Source organism: Poeciliopsis prolifica, unplaced genomic scaffold (assembly GCF_027474105.1).
Source record: "Poeciliopsis prolifica strain line A6 unplaced genomic scaffold, Auburn_PproV2 SCAFFOLD021, whole genome shotgun sequence".
Lineage (NCBI taxonomy): Eukaryota > Metazoa > Chordata > Actinopteri > Cyprinodontiformes > Poeciliidae > Poeciliopsis > Poeciliopsis prolifica.
Window position 1 is genome coordinate 8,005,556 of NW_026562396.1, and position 26,886 is coordinate 8,032,441.

The 26,886-nt window shown below is 42.0% G+C and overlaps 1 protein-coding gene across 6 annotated transcripts in view; it reads left to right on the plus strand.

Moving 5' to 3' along the window:
* The window catches only part of myo5aa (myosin VAa), a 52,555-nt gene that overhangs the window by 21,405 nt on the left and 4,264 nt on the right, over window positions 1–26,886 (plus strand). For 2 of the 6 annotated variants that reach the window (XM_055045077.1, XM_055045076.1), the window contains exons 8-39: window positions 1,198–1,305; window positions 1,440–1,546; window positions 2,054–2,319; window positions 3,432–3,513; window positions 3,629–3,769; window positions 4,519–4,644; window positions 4,996–5,079; window positions 8,324–8,479; window positions 8,985–9,082; window positions 9,252–9,338; window positions 9,910–10,018; window positions 10,147–10,358; window positions 11,522–11,678; window positions 12,201–12,440; window positions 12,526–12,774; window positions 13,526–13,619; window positions 14,398–14,546; window positions 15,092–15,205; window positions 15,328–15,462; window positions 16,270–16,326; window positions 16,413–16,640; window positions 18,044–18,144; window positions 18,783–18,839; window positions 20,497–20,577; window positions 21,970–22,168; window positions 23,437–23,502; window positions 23,784–23,877; window positions 24,137–24,286; window positions 24,450–24,604; window positions 24,703–24,792; window positions 26,243–26,393; window positions 26,603–26,885. In XM_055045077.1, the coding sequence (XP_054901052.1) occupies window positions 1,198–1,305; window positions 1,440–1,546; window positions 2,054–2,319; window positions 3,432–3,513; window positions 3,629–3,769; window positions 4,519–4,644; window positions 4,996–5,079; window positions 8,324–8,479; window positions 8,985–9,082; window positions 9,252–9,338; window positions 9,910–10,018; window positions 10,147–10,358; window positions 11,522–11,678; window positions 12,201–12,440; window positions 12,526–12,774; window positions 13,526–13,619; window positions 14,398–14,546; window positions 15,092–15,205; window positions 15,328–15,462; window positions 16,270–16,326; window positions 16,413–16,640; window positions 18,044–18,144; window positions 18,783–18,839; window positions 20,497–20,577; window positions 21,970–22,168; window positions 23,437–23,502; window positions 23,784–23,877; window positions 24,137–24,286; window positions 24,450–24,604; window positions 24,703–24,792; window positions 26,243–26,393; window positions 26,603–26,885 (4,426 nt within the window). The remainder of the gene's footprint in view (window positions 1–1,197; window positions 1,306–1,439; window positions 1,547–2,053; window positions 2,320–3,431; window positions 3,514–3,628; window positions 3,770–4,518; window positions 4,645–4,995; window positions 5,080–8,323; window positions 8,480–8,984; window positions 9,083–9,251; window positions 9,339–9,909; window positions 10,019–10,146; window positions 10,359–11,521; window positions 11,679–12,200; window positions 12,441–12,525; window positions 12,775–13,525; window positions 13,620–14,397; window positions 14,547–15,091; window positions 15,206–15,327; window positions 15,463–16,269; window positions 16,327–16,412; window positions 16,641–18,043; window positions 18,145–18,782; window positions 18,840–20,496; window positions 20,578–21,969; window positions 22,169–23,436; window positions 23,503–23,783; window positions 23,878–24,136; window positions 24,287–24,449; window positions 24,605–24,702; window positions 24,793–26,242; window positions 26,394–26,602; window position 26,886) is intronic. The other 4 variants (XM_055045078.1, XM_055045079.1, XM_055045080.1 and 1 more) reach the window with 4 other exon arrangements.

Sequence of the window (26,886 nt, forward strand, 5' to 3'; positions counted from 1 at the left end):
ATAATGATCTGATATTAATTTATTAATAAGCGGAGGTGTCTTACCGACTTTAATTTTAAAATGTACCTCAACTAGAGCTTCTGTAAGATTTCAGGCTTTTTGTGCCACTAAATATTTCTGGATATTTGTTGCTGTCTTTTGGCCAGGACTCCCCTGAAGAAGAGGTTTTTAATCTCGATGGTTTTAAAAACAGGTTAAAAAATAAATCAATAAAAAAAATCCAAATTTTTCCTTTTTGTAAGTAGGAGTTCAGTTGATATCGGTGCCAGCAAGACGTGGAGAACGGGGAGTGATGAAAATCTGTTTAGAAATGCATTTTGCCTTAATTCTCGCAAACATATTTCTGAAAGCTTTCCCTTTCAGAGAAATGTTTAGAATGTGTATTACATTGTGTGTATTGTTTAAAACTAAAGTTGTAGCTGCTCCGTGCTTGAACACTTCCTGTCTTAAATCATCTCTACAACGAGTCATGTTTCATGTCAACTCAGACGGATCCAGTCATGCTGGACCAACTTGCTCTCTGAGCTGATCAGGCTCCCACTGCGGACCTGCACCTGCTCATCCTGATTTCAGACGCGTGCGCACACGCACACACGCACGCGCACACACACACACACACACACACACACACACACACACACCACACACACCACACACACACACACACACACACACACACACACAGAGTCACAGCTGCTGTCTTTTCCTCTCCTGCTGACTTCCTGGATCTGTTAATGGAGTGGCTGTCACAGTCCTGGTACTGCCTCTTGTTGCCAGGCAACAGTGTTAATTAAGTGTTAAATGTGTATAAAGAACGTGATTGTGTGAAGGTTTGGGTTTCATCGCTCTCACACAGAAGTGCTTTTGATTTCATTTGTTTTGCAGAAACTCAGCCGATGATCACATGGCGGCTGACCGGAGAGGGAATGTTCTCAGGACGACGTTTCAAATAAACCTTGTCTGATTCCTAATTTCTAGACTTGTGCCATCTTCTTTCTGAGAAGGAAATGGCCAGTGTTGACATTTAACAGCAAAGCACTGTGTCCAGTTAAAACTTAGTGTGTTAAGTTGACAACCTGACAGCTGAAACCCATGTCTGTAGAGAGGAGAATCATCACAGTTTGTGTTTAACATATTTACCCTTGTTGCACAATCTAAAATCAAATACTGAGGAGTAGTCCACCTTTCTCCCCTCAGGCACCGCAAACGACTTCCTCTACACCAGGCAGGGCCGCAGTCCCGTCATCGAAGGTGTAGACGACGCCAAAGAGCTTCGCACCACTCGCCACGCCTTCACACTCCTGGGTAAAACACACACACACACGCATGTGTTTTATGTTTCTGCACGTTCTCCATTAGCACCTCCAACGGCTGAATTTGTCCTCCTAAAATGCAGCAGACACCAAGTGTAGGATGAATCTGTTTGTCTGTCTTTGCAGGTATAAACGAGTCGTATCAGATCGGCCTGTTCCAGGTCTTGGCTGCTATTCTTCACCTTGGAAACGTGGAGATAAAGGACAGAGACTCAGACAGCAGCATTATTGCTGTGAGGAGGCTGGTTTTCGTTTTTTATTGTTTTTTTTTTTTTTTAGTCCGCAGTAAACACGTGGTTCCTAGAACTTGTTCTGGAGATATATTTACATAGATACATAAAGCTGTCACAGTATTAATCAATTACATCGCATGATAAATTAAAATTGACGATTTCCATTATGATGACTGATATTTTTTGAAGGGCAGTTTTGTTTACGGAGGCTTCATGATGCGTTTTTATGTGTGGTTTCGGCTGTGAGTGATTTTCATTTCCTTTTTTTTTATTGCTGTTGGTTGTCCCATTTTATTTTTGATATTTAACATGGAGATTTCTTTACAAATGAAAGTTGCATTTGCGCTGCCATTTTCAGGGTTCTGGGTCAATTTATCATCCAGCAAAATCTGCTTGTTGTGACAATGATCCAGATAAACAGAAAGTACTAGTTTAATGATGATTTAAAAAAAATAAATTTTCTCCTGACGTATTTAGAAGATGAACATTTTCGGCTTTCTGCTTCAGCCCAACAATCGCCACCTGACGGCGTTCTGCGAGCTGGTGGGCGTGACCTATCAGGACATGTCCCAGTGGCTGTGCCACAGGAAGCTGAAGACAGCCACGGAGACCTACATCAAGCCCCTCCCCCGGCTTCAGGCCACCAACGCTCGCGACGCTCTGTCCAAACATATCTATGCCAAGCTGTTCAACTGGATCGTAGAGCATGTGAACAAGGCTCTGGTCACCAACGTCAAGCAACACTCCTTCATCGGAGTCCTGGACATCTATGGGTTCGTACGAGCAGCAGCTGAGCTGTGGTTGGTGGATCGGGAGGCTGATGGCCAATGAAGAGTCAGGAAGATGTAAATAGTAGAAATGAGGTGCAGTCAGTGCAGGATCACTTCACCTACATGAGGCGTCTGCACATCCTTATGAAGTCTTATATTTTTATATCTCAAGTTAAGACCTTAAAATGTCTTAAATTCACATTTGAAAAAGTACACTGGCCTTAAAACAAGTCTTAAATTTGTGGTATATCATATATGTGGTTTTTTTTCTTGAGGGACTTTTCTGTCCGGGAAAAGTTTGAGTCACTTGAGGCTAATGGTAGCTAACATACTCGCTGTTTTGCTTCTGTCACTGGTGAGTTCAGATTTATTGCCAGTTTGAATTGGATGAAGTTCCTACATTTCTGAGATCCCGGTCTGACATTTTATTCATCATGGCCTTAAAAAGTCTTTCATTTCCATTGGTGAAACCAGCAGAGTCTCTGCTACGGTGGCATGAAAAATTATGCCCAGATTTTTCACAACTGTTCACCTTAACTCCGGGAAAAGTTTTTGTTTTTGAGGGGTTTGTGTCTCTTTACAATTTTGTGCAGCTAATGAGAAAAATCTTTTCCCATTTTAACAACTTCACTCAGATTTGATGGGGACCTCTCATTAACATCTATTGAGACTTGCCATAGATTACCAGTTGGATTTAGCTCTGGACTTTGACTAAGCCATTCCAAATTGCTGCTTTGCACCTGTCTTATGTCTCATGTTTAGCATGATGCCACACGTAGCATGTTTGCAGAAAAACGTTTCGGTCCCATCTGACGAGGGCCAACATATCATATGATATATTACTTTTTCTAGCTTAGCTTTTATCAATATTTTCTTTTAATATTTCTTCTATTATGGGCGGTTTAGTGGAGGGCGTGACTTATAGTTGTCCCAGTGCACCAACTTGCATTTAGACATTCAGTGTAATGTCCCTTCAAGCTCTGGTAAAAATCTGATTGTACCACAGTGATTGGAAAAAGTACATAATTTGCTGTTTTGTTTTCTTCTTTTACATCAGTATGTACATTTAGTAGGTTTATAGTGCAAGTCCAGTGATTTATCTTTTGACTGTTTAGGTTTGAAACGTTTGAAATCAACAGCTTTGAGCAGTTCTGCATCAACTACGCGAATGAAAAACTGCAGCAACAGTTCAACATGGTGAGCAGCGTCGATTTATCCACTAGGCTTCCCATTATTCACACCACCAAACATTTCCTGGACTTTTAAACTGCCTTTTAATTGCTGTTTGCTTGCATATTTTGTATGAAAACAGCACGTGTTCAAGCTCGAGCAGGAGGAGTACATGAAGGAGCAGATCCCCTGGACTCTGATCGACTTCTATGACAATCAGCCCTGCATCAACCTCATAGAAGCGAAAATGGGCATCCTGGACCTGCTGGACGAGGAGTGCAAGGTACCGAGTCAGAACAGCAAACATGACTTCATCTTCTCATATGAAGTCAGGAAAATGTTTCCAAGGCTTTTATGCACAAGCTGCAGAGGGTTGATGCTCATAAAACTCAAAAATCCGATCTTGTATGTACGCGGTAAACAGTAGCCACCTCACTGCTTACAACTTTGCAAGTTTGTCGCTACCTTTCCCATGTTTTAGATTAAAACATGGGAGTTGCCAGGTACGGCTTTTTAAGGATCGTGATTGGCCAGAAAACTGCAATCGATGCACAACTAGACTGCATGTCATGTGTTTTGTTTGTTTTTTTTATCTTAAATCACTACAAATCTCCACTTTGTTGCACCTTCTGAGATATGAAAAACATTTTTATGCTACAGGTGGAAGCGAAGTCAATGATTCATGTAAAGAAGTAGCAAAAGTAAAGATTGCTTTTCAGTAGCTTTTGGACTTCAGATTCATATTTGTCTTTGGACATGTCACTACCAAGCAATCAGTTTCCTCAAATGTTCCCCTCCCACACATGTGAGAAACTTTCATTTTGTCACTGGTCCTGCTCAATTTTACGTCATCGCCTCAAATATTTCATCTTATGAGACTCAAATCTTTTCAACGTCGTTTTCTAGACTGTCGAGTTCTGAATTGGTCGCGTTGCATCGTGACCCAAGCAGAAACGTTTTTCTAAATCATCTGCAGAACCAGGTGATGCTGCTTCGCTGCTTTATCGCTTGTTTTCTTTCCGTTTTCCTCAGATGCCGAAAGGTTCTGATGACTCCTGGGCTCAGAAGCTGTACAACACTCACCTGAAGACGTGTTCCCTGTTTGAGAAGCCGCGCATGTCCAACCGCGCCTTCATCATCCAACACTTTGCTGATAAGGTGAATTTCTCACTGTCAGTTTTATAGATTAATGTATAATTTTTTTTGTTTTTGTTTTATCCAATGTTTATTATGAGCTTATTTATTAAATAATTGTTTCTAAAAATTAAGAAAAAAGGCGAATTAGTTCCTAGACAAAATATATATATATTGTGTTACATTTATTTTAAAGTTCTTTGTATTGATAATTGTGCTGCACTGATTTCAGTCCAGACCAGATCAGTCTCCTCGTATCATCTGTTGTGCTGTAATCTGTGCCTCTTTCAAACTTTAATCTGTCCTATGCTTGACGTTATATGTCCAAACACAAAATGTGCGTTAGGATCTTGAGTCGCTGTTGTTGTCGAGCAGGTTGAGTATCAGTGTGAGGGTTTCCTGGAGAAGAACAAGGACACAGTAAACGAAGAGCAGATCCATGTGCTGAAGGCCAGCAAGGTGAGACGCACCGCACCGCCATCACGGTTTGTCCGGCCAGAAACGAATCAAACTGACTGTCTAGTTAAAGGATGATGAGCTTAAAAAATGTGTCAAAATAAATAAAATTCAGGGAAATAAATAAAGGAAGGCAGCTGCTTCTTGAGGATGAGCTGTGAGGTTCTCCAGCTATCGACATCATTTGGATGAAAAGGGGAAACAGCGCCCTCCACTGGCCGCATTAGAATAGTGATATTAGTCCAACTCAGCATTTTCTTAAACGCACATTCAGGTTTAATTTCAATCTTAAACACAGTCAGAGTTTAACTGGTTTGTGTGAACTGTCCAAGACGAATAAGAACAAAATGAAATAAACGCCAAATGTGACATTTTAATTTAAAACATTTGAGCAGCTTGTTACAACTATTCTCTGAATAATTTATCATGAAGCTATTTAGGATATGTTGTCGTGGTTTTGTATTTGCAGCTCAAACTAAAACCCACACATACTTGCATAGCGATCTTTACAAGCTTAAATGAAGCCAGTGTCTCTTTTTTTTAATTATTATTATTATTTGGGCCTTTTACAAAATAACTCACTTGTTACTTTGCACACGCTAATCAACACACATGTAAGCTACGACTGTTTCTCTCACACTGACCTTCAGCTGTTCTTTTATAGAGCTGAGCAGGAGCAGAGCTGGGTAAGAGGATGTGAAATATTAGACTTTAACAACTCTAACCAGACCTCCTAATGCTCACAAACGCACACAAACACACTGGATACAATCAAGTTCAGGGAATAATTAACTCCTAATGAGATTTAGATTCCGCACAGCTAACCTAATCGTTTCGTGTGCGAGTCGACACTTTGGTCAAACAGTTTGACAGCAGAGTGAAGACTCTGTTTTTAGATTCATCCTAAATGATAAACGATCAGGTATGAATTTCAATGTGATTCACTTCATTTCCTTCACTGGAGCCTCAATGATGCTCCCGATTTTTGAAGGTAATATTCATAATTAGTGGCTAATTAGTGGCTAATCATTCAAAACGTTGCGAGAAATAAAACTGCTGAACTCTGTTTTTAATTAAGTAGCTGTCTGCTGCCGTCGCTGCGATAAATCACATCAGAGTCGTCTGCGGTGGTTCGATTAGTGTTCATGCTCTTCCATCTTTTTCACATTTCGTCACGACACAAACTCCGTGTATTTTATTGAGGCTGGATGTGACCGACAGAAAGCAGTTGTGGATGAAATAATCCACATATACAACAATAGTATTGCTGGATTTCACTAATTTCCAGAGATTCCTAAATACAGGAATTTCACTAAAACAGATTCATTTATTCAACTTTTTTCGGTTCTTCCAGGACGCAGCGATGTCTTTTTGTGATTGTTCCAGCCTAAAACTACTAATTTTGCTGAATCTTTTTCAAAATGTTCTGGTCAAAGTTGAAATTTAATTATTATTATCATTATTAGCTTTATTATTATTAACTTTATTTTTGGCATGTCGTTTTACAAAATGTTGAAGTTGTAGCACATATGCATCCCAAAAGACTAGGATTTCAACATGGTTAATAGTTGAAGTGCAAATAAAGTTTATACAAATAAAATCATTACCTGATGAGGGGGTCAAAGTGCAAAAGAAGAATTTCACATTGGTCATTCAAATTAACATGAATGGTACTTATAGTAGGAACATTATCAAATGTTTTCTGCAAAAAAAACCCAAACAATCTAAATTACAAAAAACACTGACGAAACGTCATGATCAGGAAGTTAATCTAGATTAGGATAAAGGGGATTAATTGGTCAAAATTCACCTGTGTTGCAATGATTGGTCAGAAAAGATGGATATTAAGAAAACGTTAAACTGTTTGGTCAGATTTGCAGAAAAGTTGTGATGACAGCTGAAAATTGCAAGCCCGCCACAAAATTTGCAAATGAGGGAATTTGCATGAATCGTTGCAATCTAAACTTCCTAGAGAGACTGATTGTTGTTTTTAGAGAAACCCACACAAACACACAGCCTGACTCTCCACAGAGCAAAGAACAACTCAACAACTAAGAGCCGACATGTTTCCACATGGATATTATTGACCAACTTTACATCAGCCTGGTTCACTGGAAACTCTTAACTTTGTTTTTAAGTCATGTTTTTATCCATTTATCCTCTTTTATTTACATTTTTAAGTTCTGTTTTGTTTAGAGCAGGATGATAATCATTTTTTAACTTCCTTTAAACTTTTTCCTTTAATGCCATGTGTTTCTTTGTAACTGTGTGTCCATCTGTTGTCTGTCTGTCTGTGTGTGTGTGCGTGTGTGTGTGTGTGTGTGTGTGCGTGTGCGTGTCCTCATCATGACAACCTTCCCCGCCAACAGAAGGTAAACAGAAGCGCTCTGAGAGCGCCGGTGTGCCTGTAGCTCTTCATTTAGCTTTTCTTGCCTTTCTTCCCTCGTCGTCTCTCTCTTTCTCTCTTTGTGGCACCGAGTTATTTCGCTCTGCGCGCACCAAGGAGTTTCACATTGTGTGTGTGTGTGTGTGTGTGTGTGTGTGTGTGTGTGTGTGTGTGTGTGTGTGTGTGTGTGTGCGTGTGTGTGTGTGTGTGTGTGTGTGTGTGTGTGCTGCATGGGGGCTGGAGCAACAGTGGCTCTGCGGGGGGCGGGGGGGAGAAGTCAGGACTCTTCTCTTCAGTCAGGAACAAAGGAGGGAGAGTGTTTTTATCTTCCAGAGTGAAGCTGAGAGCTGAAGCGGCTGCCCTGCTTAACGAGGCGGTTAGAGAAGCAGCATGGCGCCGTGAAGCTGCATCTTCATCATGTAACCTCAGCGTCACGTGACTGACAGTGTTTACGTCCTAACTCTATGGTTACGCCACCCGGTCATGTATGACCTTCGTTTTGCCATACATGACCAAACTTTTAACGTTTTCACCATGTTTGTTTTTCCTATTCCTTTTTTAACTTTCAAACTAATAGATTGATCGTGTGACCTCTACTCACGTATTTGAGTCTGATTAACTATCCCGTCTAAAAGCAACAAACACTTATGTTTCGTTTCATGAAATGTTCAAATGTAAGAACGTCTCTCAGTGGTTATGAGGCACTAAAGCACATTTGCTGTCATTGCTTTGGGCAAAGCTTAAGAAGAGCCTAGTGGCACGGCTGGGAGACTCTGGCTTTCAGCCTGAAGCGTCTCCCCTTGTGCCGTTTTTTTGTTTTTGTTTTTTTTTTGCTAACTGTAACCGGGCTGCCGTTTCCAGTTCGACCTGCTGGTGGAGCTGTTCCAGGACGAGGAGAAGGCGACCACCCCCACCGGTCAGGTGCCCGGCACCGGGGGCCGGACCCGCCTCAGCATCAAACCGGACAAGGGCCGGGACACCAGCAGCAAGGAGCACAAGAAGACAGTGGGCTGTCAGGTGGGTGTTACTGCCCCCTACAGGCTTGCATACAGACACACACCTGATAACAAATAGAAAAAAAAACACGTCACTGTTCTTTATAGAGCTGACACAATTAATCGGCTTAATTGTGATTAATCAATTATAGAAGTAATTATCAATGACTCATTGATAATTACTCTAAAAAAACATATTTAGAGCAGCAATTTAGCCAAAATTTGTCAAAATATATAACAAAATGAATAAGAAAACATGTTTGTAAATACAAAGCTGGATGCAGTGTGAGATGCATCCAGCTCAAATTCACTAAAGTAAAGCTACATTATTGCCTTTCAGGTTATGGACTGTTTATTTGCTTGTCATTTAATGTATTTCTATTACATTAAAAAAAATGCTGATTGATTGAGAAAAAAATGTGCATATGTGGCAATGTTTGTGATCCGATTAATCGGTTAATTGTTTGAATAATCACTTACTGAAACGGTGATTAGTTGCAGCTGAAGGACGCTGGTCTCTCTTGTAGTTTCGTAACTCTCTCCAAATGTTGATGGAGACTCTGAACGCCACCACTCCACATTACGTCCGCTGCATTAAACCCAACGACTTCAAGCTGGCCTTCTCGTGAGTCTCCTCTCTCAGCTTTCTTCTCCCCGTGTTCTTTTTTTTTTTCCCGCTGCTTTGCTAAATTTCCTTAAATTTACTCGACCGTCTGCAATGTCGCCCAGTCGTTGTTTTTGCTCCAGTGCGCCTGAAGACCAACATGCTGACTGTGGTGACGTGTTGTTGGCAGGTTTGATCCAAAGCGAGCAGTGCAGCAGCTCAGAGCTTGTGGCGTTCTGGAAACCATCCGCATATCTGCGGCCGGCTTCCCGTCCAGGTAACCAAACCTCCTGACAATAAAAAAGAAAAAACAAAAGTAGCTGCTGCTTTCTGGTGCTACGGTCCATCTGGTCGCTTTAGAAGTGCTATAAGTGACAAAGTTACATGTATTCATGAATAAATTGGCAATTATTACTAAATAAAACTTTGTATATGCGTCTGGGAATCGACTCATGCAGTAAAATCAAATGATTGGATAGATGTATTTGTCTTCGAGATGCACGAGTGCACCACAGCAGTAGGTGTTGCTTTTATTTCTACCTTATAAATTCATAATAAATATCAGCTCTCAGACTTAATATTTGAGTCAAAAACTAAGATTTCACTGTCAGAAAAACTCATTTGGTAACCTATTCCAACGACAGGAAGCTTCTTTTGATCAACTTTTGCTATTAGTTGATGTCAAACATGTGGACATGACGCCAAAGTGGTTGGAAATGTTTGTGAAAAGTTTCTGATAACGACGGTAGGAATACCTGAAAGTGTAGAGCTTTACTGTTGTTCACCATAACGGCGTGTTCCGTGACGATAAGGAGGAAGCGCTCAGTATTCTGCGTGTGTTTTGCCAGATGGACGTACCAGGAGTTCTTCAGTCGCTACAGAGTGCTGATGAAGCAGAAAGATGTGCTCCCAGATAAGAAGCTGACCTGCAAGAATGTTCTGGAGAAATTAGTACAGGTCAGACTGACTTTAACGTTCCACTATAGCTGCTCACAAAGTGCTTTTTTTGAAAAAAAACATAAAAACCCACAAACGGTGACTCTCCTCTGTTCTGCGCTCTCCGTTCTTCACTCCTGTCTCCTCAGGACCAGGATAAGTATCAGTTCGGTAAGACTAAGATCTTCTTCAGGGCCGGCCAGGTGGCGTACCTGGAAAAGCTGAGAGCGGACAAGCTGCGTGCCGCCTGCATCCGCATCCAGAAGACCATCCGCTGCTGGCTGGCACGCAAGAAGTACCTGCGCCAGCGCAGCGCCGCCATCACCATTCAGAGGTTCACCAGGGGTCACCAGGCCCGCTGGTAGGTGGCCCGTCACGACAGCTCAGGCTTAAAACATAGAAACTTGAGTTACCGCACAATGACGTTTATTAACTCAGTGCGTCAATAAGTCGAGCAACATGTTGGCAAGGTGATTATTAATAGAGGAAATTAGTGGGCGGAATCAGAAATTCTCTTTTTTTTTTTCGTTCCTGTAACCATTTGTGGAAGTTGATTCATATGTTGACTCCTGATTGAGCCGCAATGATCTTAAACTCCTGCTTTATTTTGATGTATTTATTGAATCAATACAGAGGAATGTGCTCACGGTTCTCTAGAAATATAGAAAATGATGAAATGATTAATTGTGATGAATCAATTCTTGAAATAATTGTCAACTAATTTAGTAATCGATTGATCAGTAACTGGAGCGTATAAACTAAAAAAAACATGGCCTTTTTCTTTTTAGAACAACATAGAGCAATAATTAAGGCAAAATTGTACAAAAAATACACATTTTGCATTTTAGATGAAAAAAACAGATGATATTGTTTTAGCTTCACGTGATTCAAATTCTGTAAAAAAAAAAAACAAAACAAAAAAACTCCTATTATTACCTTTTGCTATCCAGTCACTAATCTGGTTTTCCACAAATAATGAGCAGATTAGCTATATACTGTTTTAATAAGTCAAGCCAAAAGCACTGAGCTTTTCACATGTTGATCATAATTTTAAGTTGTTTTTTTTTTTTGCAACAAAAAATCAACAGTTAAAGAAAAGCTACGCTGTTGCATTTCAAACAATAAAAATAGCTCTCTTTAAAAAAAGAAATTACATTTGTTTGTATTCTTTTAGACGATTAATCGACTCGTCAATTTATAATCAAAATAATGACTAGAATAAGTGATTACTAAAATGGTTGTTAGCTACAATCCTCAATGGTTTTAAATTGTAAGTTCTCAATCGCGAGTGAAAAATATTGCCCTGAAATGATGCATGATGTGAAATGGCCACTGGCGTCACTTCACAAAACGAGGTTATCGAAGGTAATTTAAAGAGGGGGAAAAAAGGACGTTTATTTTGTTCAAACAGGCACGCCAGTGGCAAATAGTTTCCCTGGACTGGAACTAAAGAGTCTAAAAGAAAGAGGTGAAGTTATGAGTAGAAAAAGAAAAAAAAAAGACCTTATTTGTGTTTCCGGACAGTTTGGCGAAGTTCCTGCGGCGCACTCAGGCGGCCACCACCATCCAGAAGTACCAGAGGATGTGTGCGGAGCGGAAACGCTTCAGGCAGAAGCAGGCTGCAGCGCTGGCCATGCAGACCATCCTCAGGGCCTACATGGCCCGGCAGAAGTACCAGGCGGTGAGAGCCGGCTCATGATGACGCGTCGGTTCATGTTCTCACTTCGTCACGACGGTCATTCAGACAGGCCTGTTACCACGGCAGCATTTTGTTGGACGATAAATTGTCCCAGAAGGCATCGGAATAAATGATAATATTGTTTTGAGTAATATAGTAGTAATGAAGCCACAACACTTTCGCAAAGATCAATGCACTTGAAATTCTGATGAATATTTAATATTCGGACTAGAAGACATTTTACATATTTAACAAATAAAATGAATTATGAAGTGTCTGTAAATATCACGAGGCACCAGATTGAAGACTTTTGTTGACCAGTTTTTGGTATAGAGAGAGAAAATAGAAAAACGATGAATGATGAATATAGAATTTATTGAGCTCGTTTCAGTTGGTCGTGCAATTTATTGATTTATTGCTTGTTGCGACAGGCCCACATTCAAATCTGCGTAGTTCTCCACAAACTTCTTTCGGTTCTGTAACTCAGAGTCTCTGTGTCCCCCCGCCGTCTCGGCGCGTGTGCAGCTGCTGCGGGAGCACAAGGCGGTCACCATTCAGAAGCACGTCCGCGGCTGGCTGGCCCGCTGCTGGTACAAGCGCTGTCTGGAGGCCATCGTCTACCTGCAGTGCTGCATCCGCAGGATGAGAGCCAAGCGGGAGCTGAAGAAGCTGAAAATCGAGGCTCGCTCGGTGGAGCACTTCAAGAAGCTCAACAAAGGCATGGAAAACAAAATCATGCAGCTGCAGAGGAAGATCGACGAGCAGGTGACGAGCGTCCGGTCGATCCGCCGTCTTCACTAGACGCTCCCAGCGGTTTTTCCAGCGGGATTTATCCGCCCTGTGCTTACAGAACAAGGACAACCGGGTGATCAGCGAGAGACTGGTCTCTCTGGAGAGCTCGTACGCCACCGAGAGCGAGCGCATGCGCGGCGAGCTGGGCCGGCTGCGAGGGGTGGAGGAGGACGCCAAGAACAAAGCCAACCAGGTGTCGTCTCTGCTGGAGGAGCTGGAGAAGCTGAGGAAGGAGCTGAGCGTCACGCAGCAGGAGAAGAAGACCATCGAGGACTGGGCGCAGAAGTACCGGGACGAAATGGAAAAGGTACGGCGTCGTTCCCAGATTGTTTTTTTTTCTTCTTTGTTTGTTTGTGTGTTTGCCTTTGTGTGTGTTTCCAGTTTCACGACTGAGTGTTTATTTTTAACTTTTACGTCTCGCGTCTGCTTCCTGAGACAGTGTTTGATAAAAATGCTATAAATAGAAACCATAGCTTGTATGGGACTCTGTTTCCTTTAGTTGCATCTGACACTTTATGTAATGTAGGCAACAGAGGAGGAGGATTTTTTTTTATTATCTTAATTCTCTTTATTGCACTTGGACATCGAGACAGAGCAGAAAAAATGTCCCAAACCTTCATTTTAAGGTTGAACCGATTGCACTTTTTTAGGCCGGTTCGCAGATTTTTAAAAAAGGATTACCTGGCAATTCTGATTATTAAAATCAATGTATTTATTGTATTTGACACCATCGGATGTTTCAACGATTCACCTGAGGCGCGGTGCGTTCAGGTGTCTCCGGTAACACAGATGAACAGCTGTTGTTTTTTTTATTAAAGTTACTAGAGGCGTCTGAAAACTCGTCAAGTTGTCTACAGAAGGTCCATAAGTGCAGGACAGCCGGACCTCGAGGAATGCGGGTTGAGACCACTGCGCATCAGACTTGAATTTAATCTTTTTAGTTCCATTTTAGTCTGTGTGTTTTTATGGTTTGATTGGTGCATCGTTCACTACGTCACGGAGAGACACAGACTTCCTTCTGTCCAACATTTCACATCATATCGTCTCGGTCTGTTCAGATGGTTTCCGAGCTGAAGGACCAGAACGGCCTGCTGAAGAAGGAGAAGGACGACCTGAACAGGATGATTCAGGAACAGAGTCAGCAGATGACAGGTGTGTTTCCCCTCCCGCTGATAACTTTGTTGCGGCAGGAAAAGTAAAGAAAGCTTCGTCTGTCTTTCGTCAGTGCGATTGTTTTGTTGGGAAGTTGAGAAAGAAGTAAGAAATACCTGTGCAAGATTAAATGAAAAACATGTCAGAATCAGCAAATGTGCACTGTGTCAACATTTACACAGAGAATTTGGATAGAACAAGACAGTGCAATTTATTTCGATTGTTTTTGTGACACCAGCACAAAAAAATCGATCTGCCAGTTACAGTTCTAATTAATTCATAAAAGTTCATTGGAGGATCTTTGCTTGTATTCTGGTCTTGTAAGGTCAAAATCAACAGCGATATGTCATACCAACATGTCATCTGGTGCTGGCATGTTGGTATGAGGGGGGGGGGCCCAAATTAAAATCTGCTCAGGGTCCCAAAAAGGCTTGGCCCGGCTCTGTGGCTCAGCAGAAGCCAATCGCTGCCATGTCTTTTTAGTCGTCCAGTTATTGAAGAATACTGGATTAAACTGGATTAAAATTCATAAACATATTAACAATACATGTGGCTCAGACATTCCCTTTAAGAGGGCGAGCCTATATCTAGGTGACCCGACTCTGGACCATTGGGATGCATGTGCATATAATAAAAAAAATACTTTATAGTTTTGAAAGTGGCCAGTTTAAAAAGAAAGGGGGGGAATGATGTCATGAATGTTTTTCACTGTTTGTGTATTTTCCCAAATAAAGAGAGAGGAAAAAAACCAAAGTTGTCCTCTGTGTCGCCCCGCCAGAGAAAATGACTCGTGCGATCGCGCAGGAGACCCAGCAGCTGGAGACGGATCTGAACGAGGAGCGCTCCCGCTACCAGAACCTGCTGACCGAACACCTGCGCCTGGAGGAGAAATACGACGACCTGAAGGAAGAGCTGGCTCACTCCACGGTGAGGCGCGCGCTGAGGCCCGGTCACACGGCCCAAACCTTTCTGCTGCGCCTCCACAGAATTTGCTACAAACAATCTTTCACTGAATTAATGCTACATTATTGCATTTTAGCCAATAAAATACAAGAAGGAATTGACTTATTTTCCATGCAGTAATATTATTTGTAAAAAATAAGCTTGGATCCATTTATCTGAGTAATCAATTAATTGTCACAGCAGTTAATTCCTAAAATAATCATCAGTTGCAGCCGTACGTCTCATCATGTTCTTAAGTTTACATTTCATTTAATCGTAAAGCTTTTGAAACCTTGTTGTTTCCTCTGTTGGTTCAGTTTTTCTTTGGTCTTTATGATGGTTACATTCAGATCAAATAAAAATCCATTTTTATTTGATGGAGGGACTTTTTCAGAATTAATTTGTTCCTCAGCAAGAAAATACACTGTTACAAGAAAAGGAGCCTGAAGGATTGTAATGCATGAGACACAAGTGTTGTTGTTTTGTTCAGATTTTTTAAGTGAAAGAATCGTCTGCTCTTGTGTGGGCAGAGCGTCTCCAAACCGGGCCACAGGAGAACAGACTCCACCCACAGCAGCAACGAGTCGGAGTACACGTACAACTCAGAGTACGCCGAATTGGAAGACGGCTCCCGCGTCGGCGAAGTAAGACGCCCGACGGCAACTAATGCTAGAAAAGACAAAACACACTTCTGCTTATGATCCAAAACGTGTGGCAGACGGGGTTTCGCTGGTGAACTTGTAATTGTTTTATGTTTGTCACTCAGGACGTGACTCGGGGAATGGACACCTCGCTGACCCTGAAGCTGCAGAAACGCGTCACGGAGCTGGAGCAGGAGAAGCAGTCGCTGCGCAACGAACTGGAGAACAGAGAGGAGCAGTTCCAGCGGGCCAGAGCCAGGGTAGGCGGGTCCTCACTTCACCATGATGTTACCTGCATTTTGTTTTCTGGTGCCTCTGATGAGTTAAAAAAAAAATTATTTCAAAAAGTGAAACTCATGTAGAAATCCATTACAGACAGAGTGATGTGTTTTAAGAGTTTCTGATCATTTTGATGGTATTTGATCAAAATGAAAATGTTTTTATAGGAATCCATGATTAGTCGTAAGAGTAGACTTTATTTGGAAAATTGTTGTGTCAGATGTAAAAACAATATACTAATGATAATGTAGGTTGTCTAGTTTAAATGTCACGTTATGACTGACACAATCAGAAAATCACTAAATGGCCTGCACTTGTATCGCACTTTATCAAGTCAGTGGACTCCAAAGCACTTCAACTTACAGCTTTGCATTTATAGAGGTGGACAGACCAGGCCAGTCAAAGAACACAGAGAAGCACAGAAAAAATATATAAATGAATAAATGTATTCATTTACTGGGTTTTATATTTATGTCCTCATTGAAGAAGGTGACTCTGTTTGGCCTTTCTATGATTGAATGTTATTTCTAAAAAGGTTGGCTGTTCATATAAAAATTTCAATGTAATGTTAAGTGGAAGGAAAAAGTATGGTTTTTATGCAAAAAGTTGTACTTTTTGCATAAAGAGAGGTTTAAAAAAAACTGATTTATGCGACCTCATGTCGCATAAATCGACATGATCATATCATCAACATGATATGATCATATAATCATGTATCAGGATCATATAATTATGTATCTGAGTCCATTCTGTCTATTTATCTCAGGTTTTTTTGATGTGCGTTTCAGGATGATGCACAGTTCAGGAAGGCTCGCGGTGCAGAGCTGGAGTACGAGTCCCTGAAGGTAAGCGGAGGATCTGGTCCGTTGCTCACACACACCGGCTCCCAGCGTTGTGACTCTAATCCGATCCGATCCCGTTGGCCTCTCAGCGTCAGGAGCTGGAGTCGGAGAACAAGAAGCTGAGGCATGACCTGGCCGAGATGAGGCAGAGCCTGCTGGGCAGCGCGGCCGCGGGTGCCGGCGCGCCGGGCTCGCCCGCGTACAAGGTGCTCCTGGACCAGCTCAACGCTTCCTGTGAGGAGCTGGAGGTCCGCAAGGAGGAGGTGCTGATCCTGCGGTCCCAGCTGGTCAGCCAGAAGGAGGCCCTGCACCACAAGGTGAGGATGGAAAAATGTTGGGGGGGTTTTAAGTGTGGAAATTAAGCCGAGTGGCGCCCCTGCTGTGATCATCTGAGAGAGAAACGGTGCCGTTGTGAAGCTGAATATCTGTTTTTCATTCACCTCATCATGTTCTGTTTGTAGCGAGACGAACGCAAACATGTTTCTCCTTCTTTGATCTGGTGTCGTTTCCATGTCTCCATGTCAAACGGAAAGAACACATCTGAGCAGCTGCCGTTTGTCTTTTAGGACGTGGGTTCCCAAACGTAGCGCCCCCTGGTGGCCAACACTTTGAAAAACACAGTTTTAAAAGCCAAACGGTGGCCTGAATGTCTGCTGCCTTTAGGCCTGTGGCTGCGTTTCCATTACCAACGTGCTCAAAACTTTCTCGATATTCTGCTAATGCAAAAAACCAACACAACTAATTAGAAAACAAACGTGACCGAAGTCACACCTGAATAATAAGTCGTTGAAATTGCTGCTGATGGATGTAAACGCTTGACGCTCGTCGTCAGAAGAAGAGATGGTGTTTATGAACAACACACCCCTTATGCTTTGGAGCAGCTACCTTCACATGCTGCTACGGATTCCACACTCTAGAACGACAAACTCAGTTTTTGACGAACTTTGCGATGCTGTGACAAATGATCGCTTTGCTTCTGATGGATACAAACCGGCGTGAAAACAAGTGTTTTCCATTGAAAAAAAAACAAAAAACAAAAACTCATCAAGTTTTAGTGAGTTTTTTTTTTTCAAAACTCCATTTAGTAAATTTCTTTTCATGTTTCCGATTTGAGCAATTTCACGGTGAGTGGAAACGCAGCTTGTGTTGCTGAGATGCTCTCTGTCCCGGCTGTGTGTCTAATTCTGTCTCCACCTTCTCTCCTCCATTCATGCTTTTCCACAGGATGAGAAGGTACAGTTGATACGTTCAGTCATCCGTGATTTACTTTTGTGATTTTATTTCATTTTTCATGGTCCTACCTGGTTTGTTAACAGCCTAAACTAGAAGTGCTGCAGCTGTAAACACTGGAGACGTGCGACTGCGTCTGGTGGATTCATTTCTAAAGCCCAGTGCTGGGCGATAAATTTATTTATTTATTTATTTTTTTAATAATTGATTACTCAATTAATTTTTGGCTTTTGAAGACTTCATTTCTTGTAAAATCTGGCCCTCACAGTGATGTTAACACATCCCGGGCGGCCATCTTGTTTCCCGAGAGTTAAGCTTCTCTTAACTCGTGTTTTTTTTCCTCTCATTGTTGCCTCGTAGGTTTATCAGTGATCATTTCACAGCAGTCTCTTTTTCCGACCGGGACGTCCGAGTGTTTTGACGCGTTGCGAACATCTGGACGTCGGTTCTCGTTTTGACGACTCCTCTCTCCGTTCCTCCTCTCTTCCAGGAAACCATGACGGAGCCGTCGGTGTTTGCTCAGGATGTGAACAAACTGAAAGACGCCGACGAGCTGAAGCAAGCCTACGTGGGAGTCAAAGACACCAACAGGTAATGCAGCCGAGCTGAGCTCCGCTTCGTTAAATCTCTCCTCTCTGTTATTAAAGGGGCAGTATTATGTAAAATCAACTTATTTCACCTTTACATCATGTTAATTGTGTTTCCCTCATTCAAACACACCTGGAGTGTTGCCTTGATTCTTCCATACATGTTTAAGAAATCCCAGAATCTCCCAGAAGCCATGCCATCAAGACGTTTCCAAACGTTCACGTTACAGAGCAGCCCTGCCCCACCCAGCTCCTTCAGACTAGCCAGCAGCAATTAGCAAACACCTCGTGGAGCTGCACATCTGCTGAGCTCGTCATACGAGCTACTTCTCAGTGCAACACTGGTAAAAACATTGATAAAGGGCAACAGAGGAGCCATGTTGTGATGACTTTCTGAAAGTTTCAGAACAAGCCGGCGCTTTTAAGGAGACACAGCCCCAATTTCAAGGCGTTGCATTTCTTTTAAGTCGTATTCGATGTATTTTTATAACAACTGAAGTTAACACAGTTAGTTGATTGTGCTCTAAAGGTGTACTGTGTGCCTGGGAAATGCATGATACTGCCCCTTTAAGACGTACCGCTGTTATAAATCAGTGAAAGTTGCGTGTGAGAAACCAGTGTGCGGCTGTATGTCCTGCCCAGATCCCCCAGATCAGTGCGTCCAGCGCTGGAAGTCAGTGACCTCCTGAGTAGGCTGAGGTAACGGAGCAGAGACGGCTCATGCATCGTGGATCTGAGCATGCATGGCCGCTCTGTCGGGGGGGAGGAGGGGGGAGCGTCAAAGTTCCCAATGACCGAGGCCGAAAGCGACTGATTTCATTTCTCCGTGTTTTAGAGTCACGTGGCATTTTCTGGCCCTCCAGCATGTGATCTAACATCTTGAATGAATGAATGAATGAATGAGAGCAGGAGGCTCTGACTCAGATTTTCAGTGGAGCTTTCTTGAAGATCTCCATCATTTCTAATGCAGAATGGACCGAAGCATGTTGGGACAATGTGGAGACGACCTTCAGTTCTGACTAACAGTGTGTCTTCAACTCAAAGCATGAACTTCATTGTTTCCTCTCGTCTTCTCTCTTTCTCGTTGATTCTGCTCTGTAAAATATTCAGGAGGTTTTCAAAGCAGCACGTTTTAGTCTCCATCAGCTTGATTGGTTCTTTAAGCTGCCGAACTCACAACCTGTCATTAGTTTTAAAACGGAATAAATATAATTATGCAGGCTGAAATTATAAAAGTTGTAGTTCTACATAGGCTAAATAATAATTTATTGATATAACAAAATCCATTTTTTTCTGTGTGAGAATCGTTTCATTTTTAAATTGTTGTTCATAGCAGCAGCTGGACAAATAGAAGCATAAAGTAAAAACAATTACACTTCCATTACGGATATTATTGTATCAGAAATGTCCCTTATTGTCCCACAGGAGGGAAAAATGATGGTGCATCAGTGGCCAGAAAAAAAAAAGATTGAGGCAAAATGACCACATAAGAAAGTAAAGCTGCACTTATTAACAGTGTTGAACATTTAAAAAGAGGCATCGTGTCTACTGTACGGTCAAACAGGAAGTGAGTTTTTAGATTATGTATTTTTTATAAGTGAGGTTTGATTTCTGCAATACTTATTTATTTTTCCCTAATTGAGGAGGAAGAAATATTACCATAAAATGAATCATATTTCTCGCCCTTAACTAGAAATAAACCTTCAAAAAATGGTATCGAGTACAAATCTTAGTATAGGTATCAACTAAAAATTTTAGCATCATAATGACCCAGTATTATGATATTTATTATGATGTATGGAAAGGAACAAAAACAAACAAGCTGTCTTTGAACGCCTCAGTATGACTGGAAAGTAAAGACATTTCATTAACTACTATCGGAATAAGAAACATCCAATATGACCTAAAAAAAAAAAAGATTTGTTTGCAATGACTTAAAAATGCTTTTCACATTTTTTTCTGTCTAAAAAAATACAGTTTTTTTAAAATTATCTTGAGAACAATAAATTATAGATTTATAGAAGAATAAATGTATCATGTTAAGTGATCAACAATCTGCCATTCCTCACTGCAGAATGCTTAAGTCGGATAAAAGTAGCAGATTATATAGCGAAAACATTCAGGACTAATTCTGAGCAAAGTATAAATTCATTTACATTGTAAAGGCTTCATTTTTCTGTAGTCCACTCATACCAAGTGTTACATTATTAATCCGGTGTAGAAGTGTTTTGGACCGACGGCTCAGGTTGGACGTCAATGTGTAATCATCCATCGTATGATGTCATCATCCATCGTATGATGTCATGTTGTTTTGCTGTCCCTCACTGGGTCCTTCGTGTCTCTGTGTGTGGGTCAGATCTGCAGCTCCGGACCTCCACAGGCTGAATGAGGACGGGGAGCTGTGGCTGGTTAATCAGGGCTTAAAGGAGACCACCAGGTGGCGCTGAGGCTCCAACGCACGGCCGCTTCAGAGCGCCATGCGTTTGGCTGTAGTCCCAAAAGGAGACGTCTTCTTCTGGGTCTCTTCGCTGTTTCTACTCCGTGTTTCCTTTCATATTAAACATAAATGCTTCACTCTTCGCTGATTCTTGGGACTTTAGATGATGTTTCCAGTCAAAGACGTTGTACCGTGACTGTTTGTTGGAGACTTTGGTCAGATTTCTTTGTCTTTCTTTGCTGCTGGTTTTAAACATCGTCCCGTTACTAATCCTTGCTGTCGTGTGTGAGCTGTGGCTCTTTAACAGGAAGTTTGAGCCTTTACACTGCAGGTATATCTTCAAAAAAAAAATCCAAGCATGGAAAATGTAATTATTGGGTTCATTTCAGAAACTGAAACTCATGTCATGTAGATTAATTTCGCAGAGTGAAATATTTCAAGCCTTTTTTTTTTTTGTCTTGTAATTTTGATGATTATTATGAAAAGTCTAAAGGAAAGTGGCATTTGCAGCCTGTGAGTCGGATTCATCCATCCACGGTGCCTCACTATCCTCTCCAGGCTGCGGTCCTCTCTGTTGCTGGTGCACCTTTTCCCTACCACACTTTTTCCTTCCACTCAACTTTCCGTTAATGTGCTCTGACCCAGCACTGTGTGAACGACCAGCTTCTTTAGTAACAAAAGACTGAGAAGTCGTTTGAAGGTTCAGGAAACCTTTGCAGGCGTTTTGGGTTCATCAGCTGATTTTGACATTTTTCACTTTTCACAATATTTTACTTTTCCGAGACGGCTTCGAAAAAGTTTATCTGTGAGCCCTAATCCAAAAATTGCAAGAAATTAAAGTCTCAAAATATTTCACTCTGTGTGTAATGAATTTGTGTAATATGAGTTTCCAAAATAAGTGACAAGAAATGCAGAGTTTAATCGCCATATTCCAATGTTTGGAGACGTACCTGTACAACAACTCCTGGTTCAGATGCTGGACTGTGTGGAGAAGATGATATTCGAAAGAAAGTTTTTGCTTCCTAAGCTTTTCTTTCCAACTTTCCGCTGCATAAATACTGCTTTGCTGAAGAGTTTCGGTAAACAATAAGTTTCGGTTGAGATGTGCTGCTGTTTGATCCGTCCTGCTCATGCATGCTCTTTTGCACAGCAGACCTTGCAGCCCTGCTAAAAATTTTTCTCTTATCCTCCAGTTCAGCTGTAAAAGTGTGTAGGAGTGTGATCTTCAGATCATCTCTGTTGGTCTCGATAGTTCTTGAGTAGAAGTCTGAATCTCTGCACAGCATGCTGCTGCTGCCGGCCTGCATCGGCGCGCTCTGATGAAACGCCCCTCATTTGTTTCGTTTCTTTTTTCTCTGACATTTTGTTTTGGGGTTTTTTTTTTTCCCCCAGGTTGCTGGAGCAGCAGCTGCAGGCCCAGCGGAGGACCTACGACAGCGAGGTGGAGTCTCTGCGCGGCGAGCTGCAGAACGTGAAGGAGGAGAACAACCGGCAGCAGCAGCTGCTGGCCCAGAACCTGCAGCTGCCTCCCGAGGCCCGGATCGAAGCCAGCCTGCAGCATGAGATCACCCGGCTCACCAACGAGAACCTGGTGCGTTCCAACACGCTCCGTCACATGCAGACGGGCAGCAAAACACGCGTCCGGCTGAAAAGGTGCTGGGAGAGAAACATGCAGAGTGAAGTGGCCGGTCTGCTGAGAATTAGAGTCCAGCTATCAGACGAGGCGTCACCTTAAAAGTGATCTCATCGAGGGCCAAAACGATGAATCGGATTGATTGTGATTAATCAGTTATTGAAATAATAATCAAATGGTTCAGTCATCGATTAATCGTTAACTAGAATATACATTCATCCATTTACTGAGATAGCACTCAGAACAGTAATCAATCCAAAAATGTACCAACAATCAATATTTTGTACTTTATATGACACAAAATCTAACCTTTGTTAAATGAGTTCTACCCAGAACTCAAGGGACGTAACTCTAGCTTCGCCTGGTTCAAATTCTGTAAAGAAAAAACAAAAACAACCCTCCTATCAGACACCTTTTGCTGTCCAGTTATTAATCAGTTAATCCAAGAGATAATCAATAAATCAGCCCTGCACAGTATTGATAAGTCAAGCAGAAAGGGCTGAGCTTTTCACATGATGGATGATATTTATGCAGGGGGTCCCGATACGTTTTCACTTCCGATACGATGCTGATATCGTAACAGATGCTGATACCGCTTTTATTACTTATTCTCTTGTTTTAAATAACTGAAAACGCTTGATCGAGTGATATTATCCAAACGAAGAGCAATAGTCAACAATGGCTGTGAGAACAACTAAGCCATGTATCATTAACCCGCGGGTTTGCTTACATGCACTCCTGCATGGAAAGGTGGGGGCGATACCTGTTCTTTTGGACAATATTGAACTGATTTCCAATATCGATATCGGGACATCCCCAGTACATTTTCCGTTTACAACAAATAATCACGCGTACACCAGGGATATTATGTTGTTGCATTTTAGGCAATAGTTGATTAAATCTTTTTGTAATTGTTTCCATCTATTACTGTATTTCTAATATTGTATTTAAAAATATTTTTAAAATAATCTATATAATGACCAATATTTTTTGTCCAATTCTCAGAAAAATTAACGGAGAACCAAAATAATGGTTCGTTGCAGTCCTTGTCTCATTTGGCAAATAATCTCGGAGGTGAAGATCTTGCTCATATTTCCTTGCAGTTCCAACAACACTTTGACTTCCATTAACCGTCTGTCCCTGCAACGCATCAGGACTTTTTTTCATTTTGAGCCACACATTAATGAAAGCGAAACAACGGCTGTGTGGATGTTGTCACCTGACAGGAACTCATGGCCGACGACCCCACAGCGTCCAGAGAGGCTCGAGTCATCATATTACGGCGGATGGTTGTATGTAGAGTGTGTGTGTGTGTGTGTGTGTGTTTGCATTAACTGAGATGGGTGTGTTCTGAGCGATCACTCTACTTTAGTGCACTTCCTCTCCTCTAACGACTAGAAAGTCCCACGGCCTTTTCTGAAGCAATAATCAGCACCGCTGCTCTAATTCCACTCTGAAATGTCCTGCTGCACCAGCTTGTTTGTTTCTCATGTCTTTCGTTCTTACCCACCACTAGAGGGCAACATTTGAAGGCCTGGTTGTGCTCTGCTCTCATTCCCTGCGTCTGTTCTAGGATCTGATGGAGCAGCTGGAGAAGCAGGACAGAACCATCCGGAAGCTGAAGAAGCAGCTGAAGGTTTACTCCAAGAGGATCGGCGAGATGGGGGGTGAGGCACGTTCATTACGCTCTCTGAAAATTTTGTTACACACATTTTTGTTAGTGTTTTTCAGTCAACAGCTGGTGTGTAACTCCTATTGCAAAAAAAAAAAAAAAAAAACACCTGCGCATTTTCCCCTCAAAAAAGAAAAACCCTAACAGATAAAACAAATCTGAAGTCAAAACTAAAAATTTAAAAAAAGACAGGGAGGTAAAAACTAAGATGCTATGGATATGAAGCTGATTGTGCCCTGAACTCTGTTTCCCAGCGGGTCAAACCGAGGGACAGACGTCTCCGGGGCAGATGGTGGAGGAGCCCATCCACCCGGTCAACATCCCCCGCAGGGAGAAAGACTTCCAGGGAATGCTGGAGTACAAGAAGGAGGATGAGATGAAGCTGGTTAAGAATCTCATTCTGGGTAAAAACATCCATCTTACATAAAGAAGTTCAGGGTTTTTTAATGAGCTATAAGGAACAAAGTAATTCACAAGCTTATTTTATGTAGCAGTGAGCAGAGATGACCAATAATATTGGGGCCTTTATGAAGTGAGAAATCTGAACGTGTCTTTTCAACCTCCCAGAGCTGAAGCCTCGCGGCGTAGCGGTGAACCTGATCCCAGGTCTGCCGGCTTACATCCTGTTCATGTGTCTGAGACACGCAGACTACGTCAACGACGACCAGAAAGTTCGGACTCTGCTCACGTCGACCATCAACAGCATCAAGAAGATCCTCAAGGTGCGTCCACGTAATGGAAGAACCAGGCCGACGTGACGGCGGCCGGTGAGAGGAGATCTGTTGACGCCGATACCTTTCTCTTCTTCTGCTCCTCTTAGAAACGAGGCGACGACTTTGAGACCGTCTCGTTCTGGTTGGCCAACACCTGCCGCTTCCTGCACTGTCTGAAACAATACAGCGGGGATGAGGTGACACCAACACACCAAAAAAAACAAGAAAATACGATTTGCTAAAAAATTTGCGTCTTTATCCTTTTTCCCGGTACACATGAGGCAGGAGTGAAAAGCAATTGAATGTCTGATGATTATCAGAGCTGTATAAGAGGCTAGCACTGATGCTAGCAGAACTACAGTTCAAAGTCACTGAAAGTTATTCAGACCCCTGACAGATTTAGATTCAACAGGCCGTCAATTTCATGTGTCTAAAATTAAGGCCTTAAATTCATTGAAAAACAACAAGTTGAACTTCAATTGGTTGATTACAAGTCTTAAATTTAGTTTTAAGACTATTTATTCTCACATATTCCATGTTTTCTTTTGTCTGGCTAGACTTTTCTGCTATGTAAAACATCTTTGGTGTGTTGAGCGACTATTGATAATTAGCTGCTAATATACCCCTGCTAGCTAGCTGGGTAGCTTTTTTAATGGGTAAGTGCAAGATTACTGCCAGCTGTCCGGACGACGCTCATCTTAGTCCTTGGTAGATTTGTCTTACAATTCATTTCTTTCATACATTTCTGTTGGCCTTATATTCCAGTCATAATGATTTTTTAAAAAAGTTTTAAATTTGAGTTGGTGAAAATGCAGAAAAATTGTTCTGAGATAATTTTCATTCGCTTGGAAATTGAATAACAACAATTTTAGGAAAAATAATCTTATTTACATTTTTTTTTTTAAGTGTAAGGAAATAAATTAGTCTTACCTAAGGTGAAAGACTGAGTCAATCACGAATGAATCAAATGCATTTTGATTATTATTTTATTAAGAAATGAAGCAAAGAGTATGAGCAATGACTCCCTGGCTAATCCAGGGAAGCAAAGAAAAGATAAAAGTTCATCGCTTTTAATATCCACCAGCTCTCTATCAGAGATACGGGAACTAAAGGGAGGATCCCACCAGGTTCAGTTTACTTCACAACTCTGGTATTTGCACCTGCAGACTGTGACCCTGGATGGTTCAAACCCAATTAGAAATACCCTTTATAATGTGTTTCCAGTGAGCTGCCTCCAACATGAAGGGTGCTTTGTAGCTAAAATTGATTGACATAAGACAAAGTTTGACATGACAAATGGCATGTCCAAAATTATATTTATCAGTGATTAATGACAATTTTTAACTGCAGTCAAACACTTCGTATGATAAATGTTTAGACACAGAGCAAAGAAAATAAATATAGCGAGATGCAATTAGCTGTCATGCTATTGTTACCCCATCGCTCATGTTAGTTGGAAATTCAGACTCAGCTTTAGCATCATGTTTGCAAAGTAGAACCAAAGTCGCAAATGTTTATCAAAAGTGGCGTTTCATGTGTGCAGATCTGCTGTAATTTTGCCCTCACTCCTCTGATACGGAAAAATTGCTGCATTTGTTCTATTTTAAGGCAGATATTCCAGAGTTTTTTGTTTTGTTTTTGCCCCAGGCCTTTATGAAGCACAATACATCCAGGCAGAACGAACACTGCCTGTCCAACTTTGACTTGGCGGAGTACAGACAGGTGATCAGTGACCTGGCCATCCAGATCTACCAGCAGCTGGTCAAATGCATGGAGAACATCCTGCAGCCGATGATAGGTGGGTGGAGGCACAACACTTCAAAACACTGCAGTAGTTAGAGTAGCACAAGGCTTACTCATATTTTCCCTACACATCAAATTGAACTAATCTGCGCTCTCCAGACCAAAAACCCTTGATTGAGTGTTTTTGCAGAAGCTTACGTGTGTTTGGGTGCTTTAGCACGGCGCCACATCACTGCGTCATATCACTGCGTTTTATCCTCGCAGTGTCTGGGATGTTGGAGCATGAGACCATCCAGGGCGTGTCTGGAGTGAAGCCCACAGGTCTCCGCAAGCGGACGTCCAGCATCGCCGACGAGGGGACCTACACCCTGGACTCCATCCTGCGTCAGCTCAGCGCCTTCCACTCCACCATGTGCCAGCACGGCACCGACCCGGAGCTCATCAAGCAGGTGGTGAAGCAGCTCTTCTACATCATCGGAGCCGTCACGCTCAACAACCTGCTGCTGCGGAAGGACATGTGCTCCTGGAGCAAAGGCATGCAGATCAGG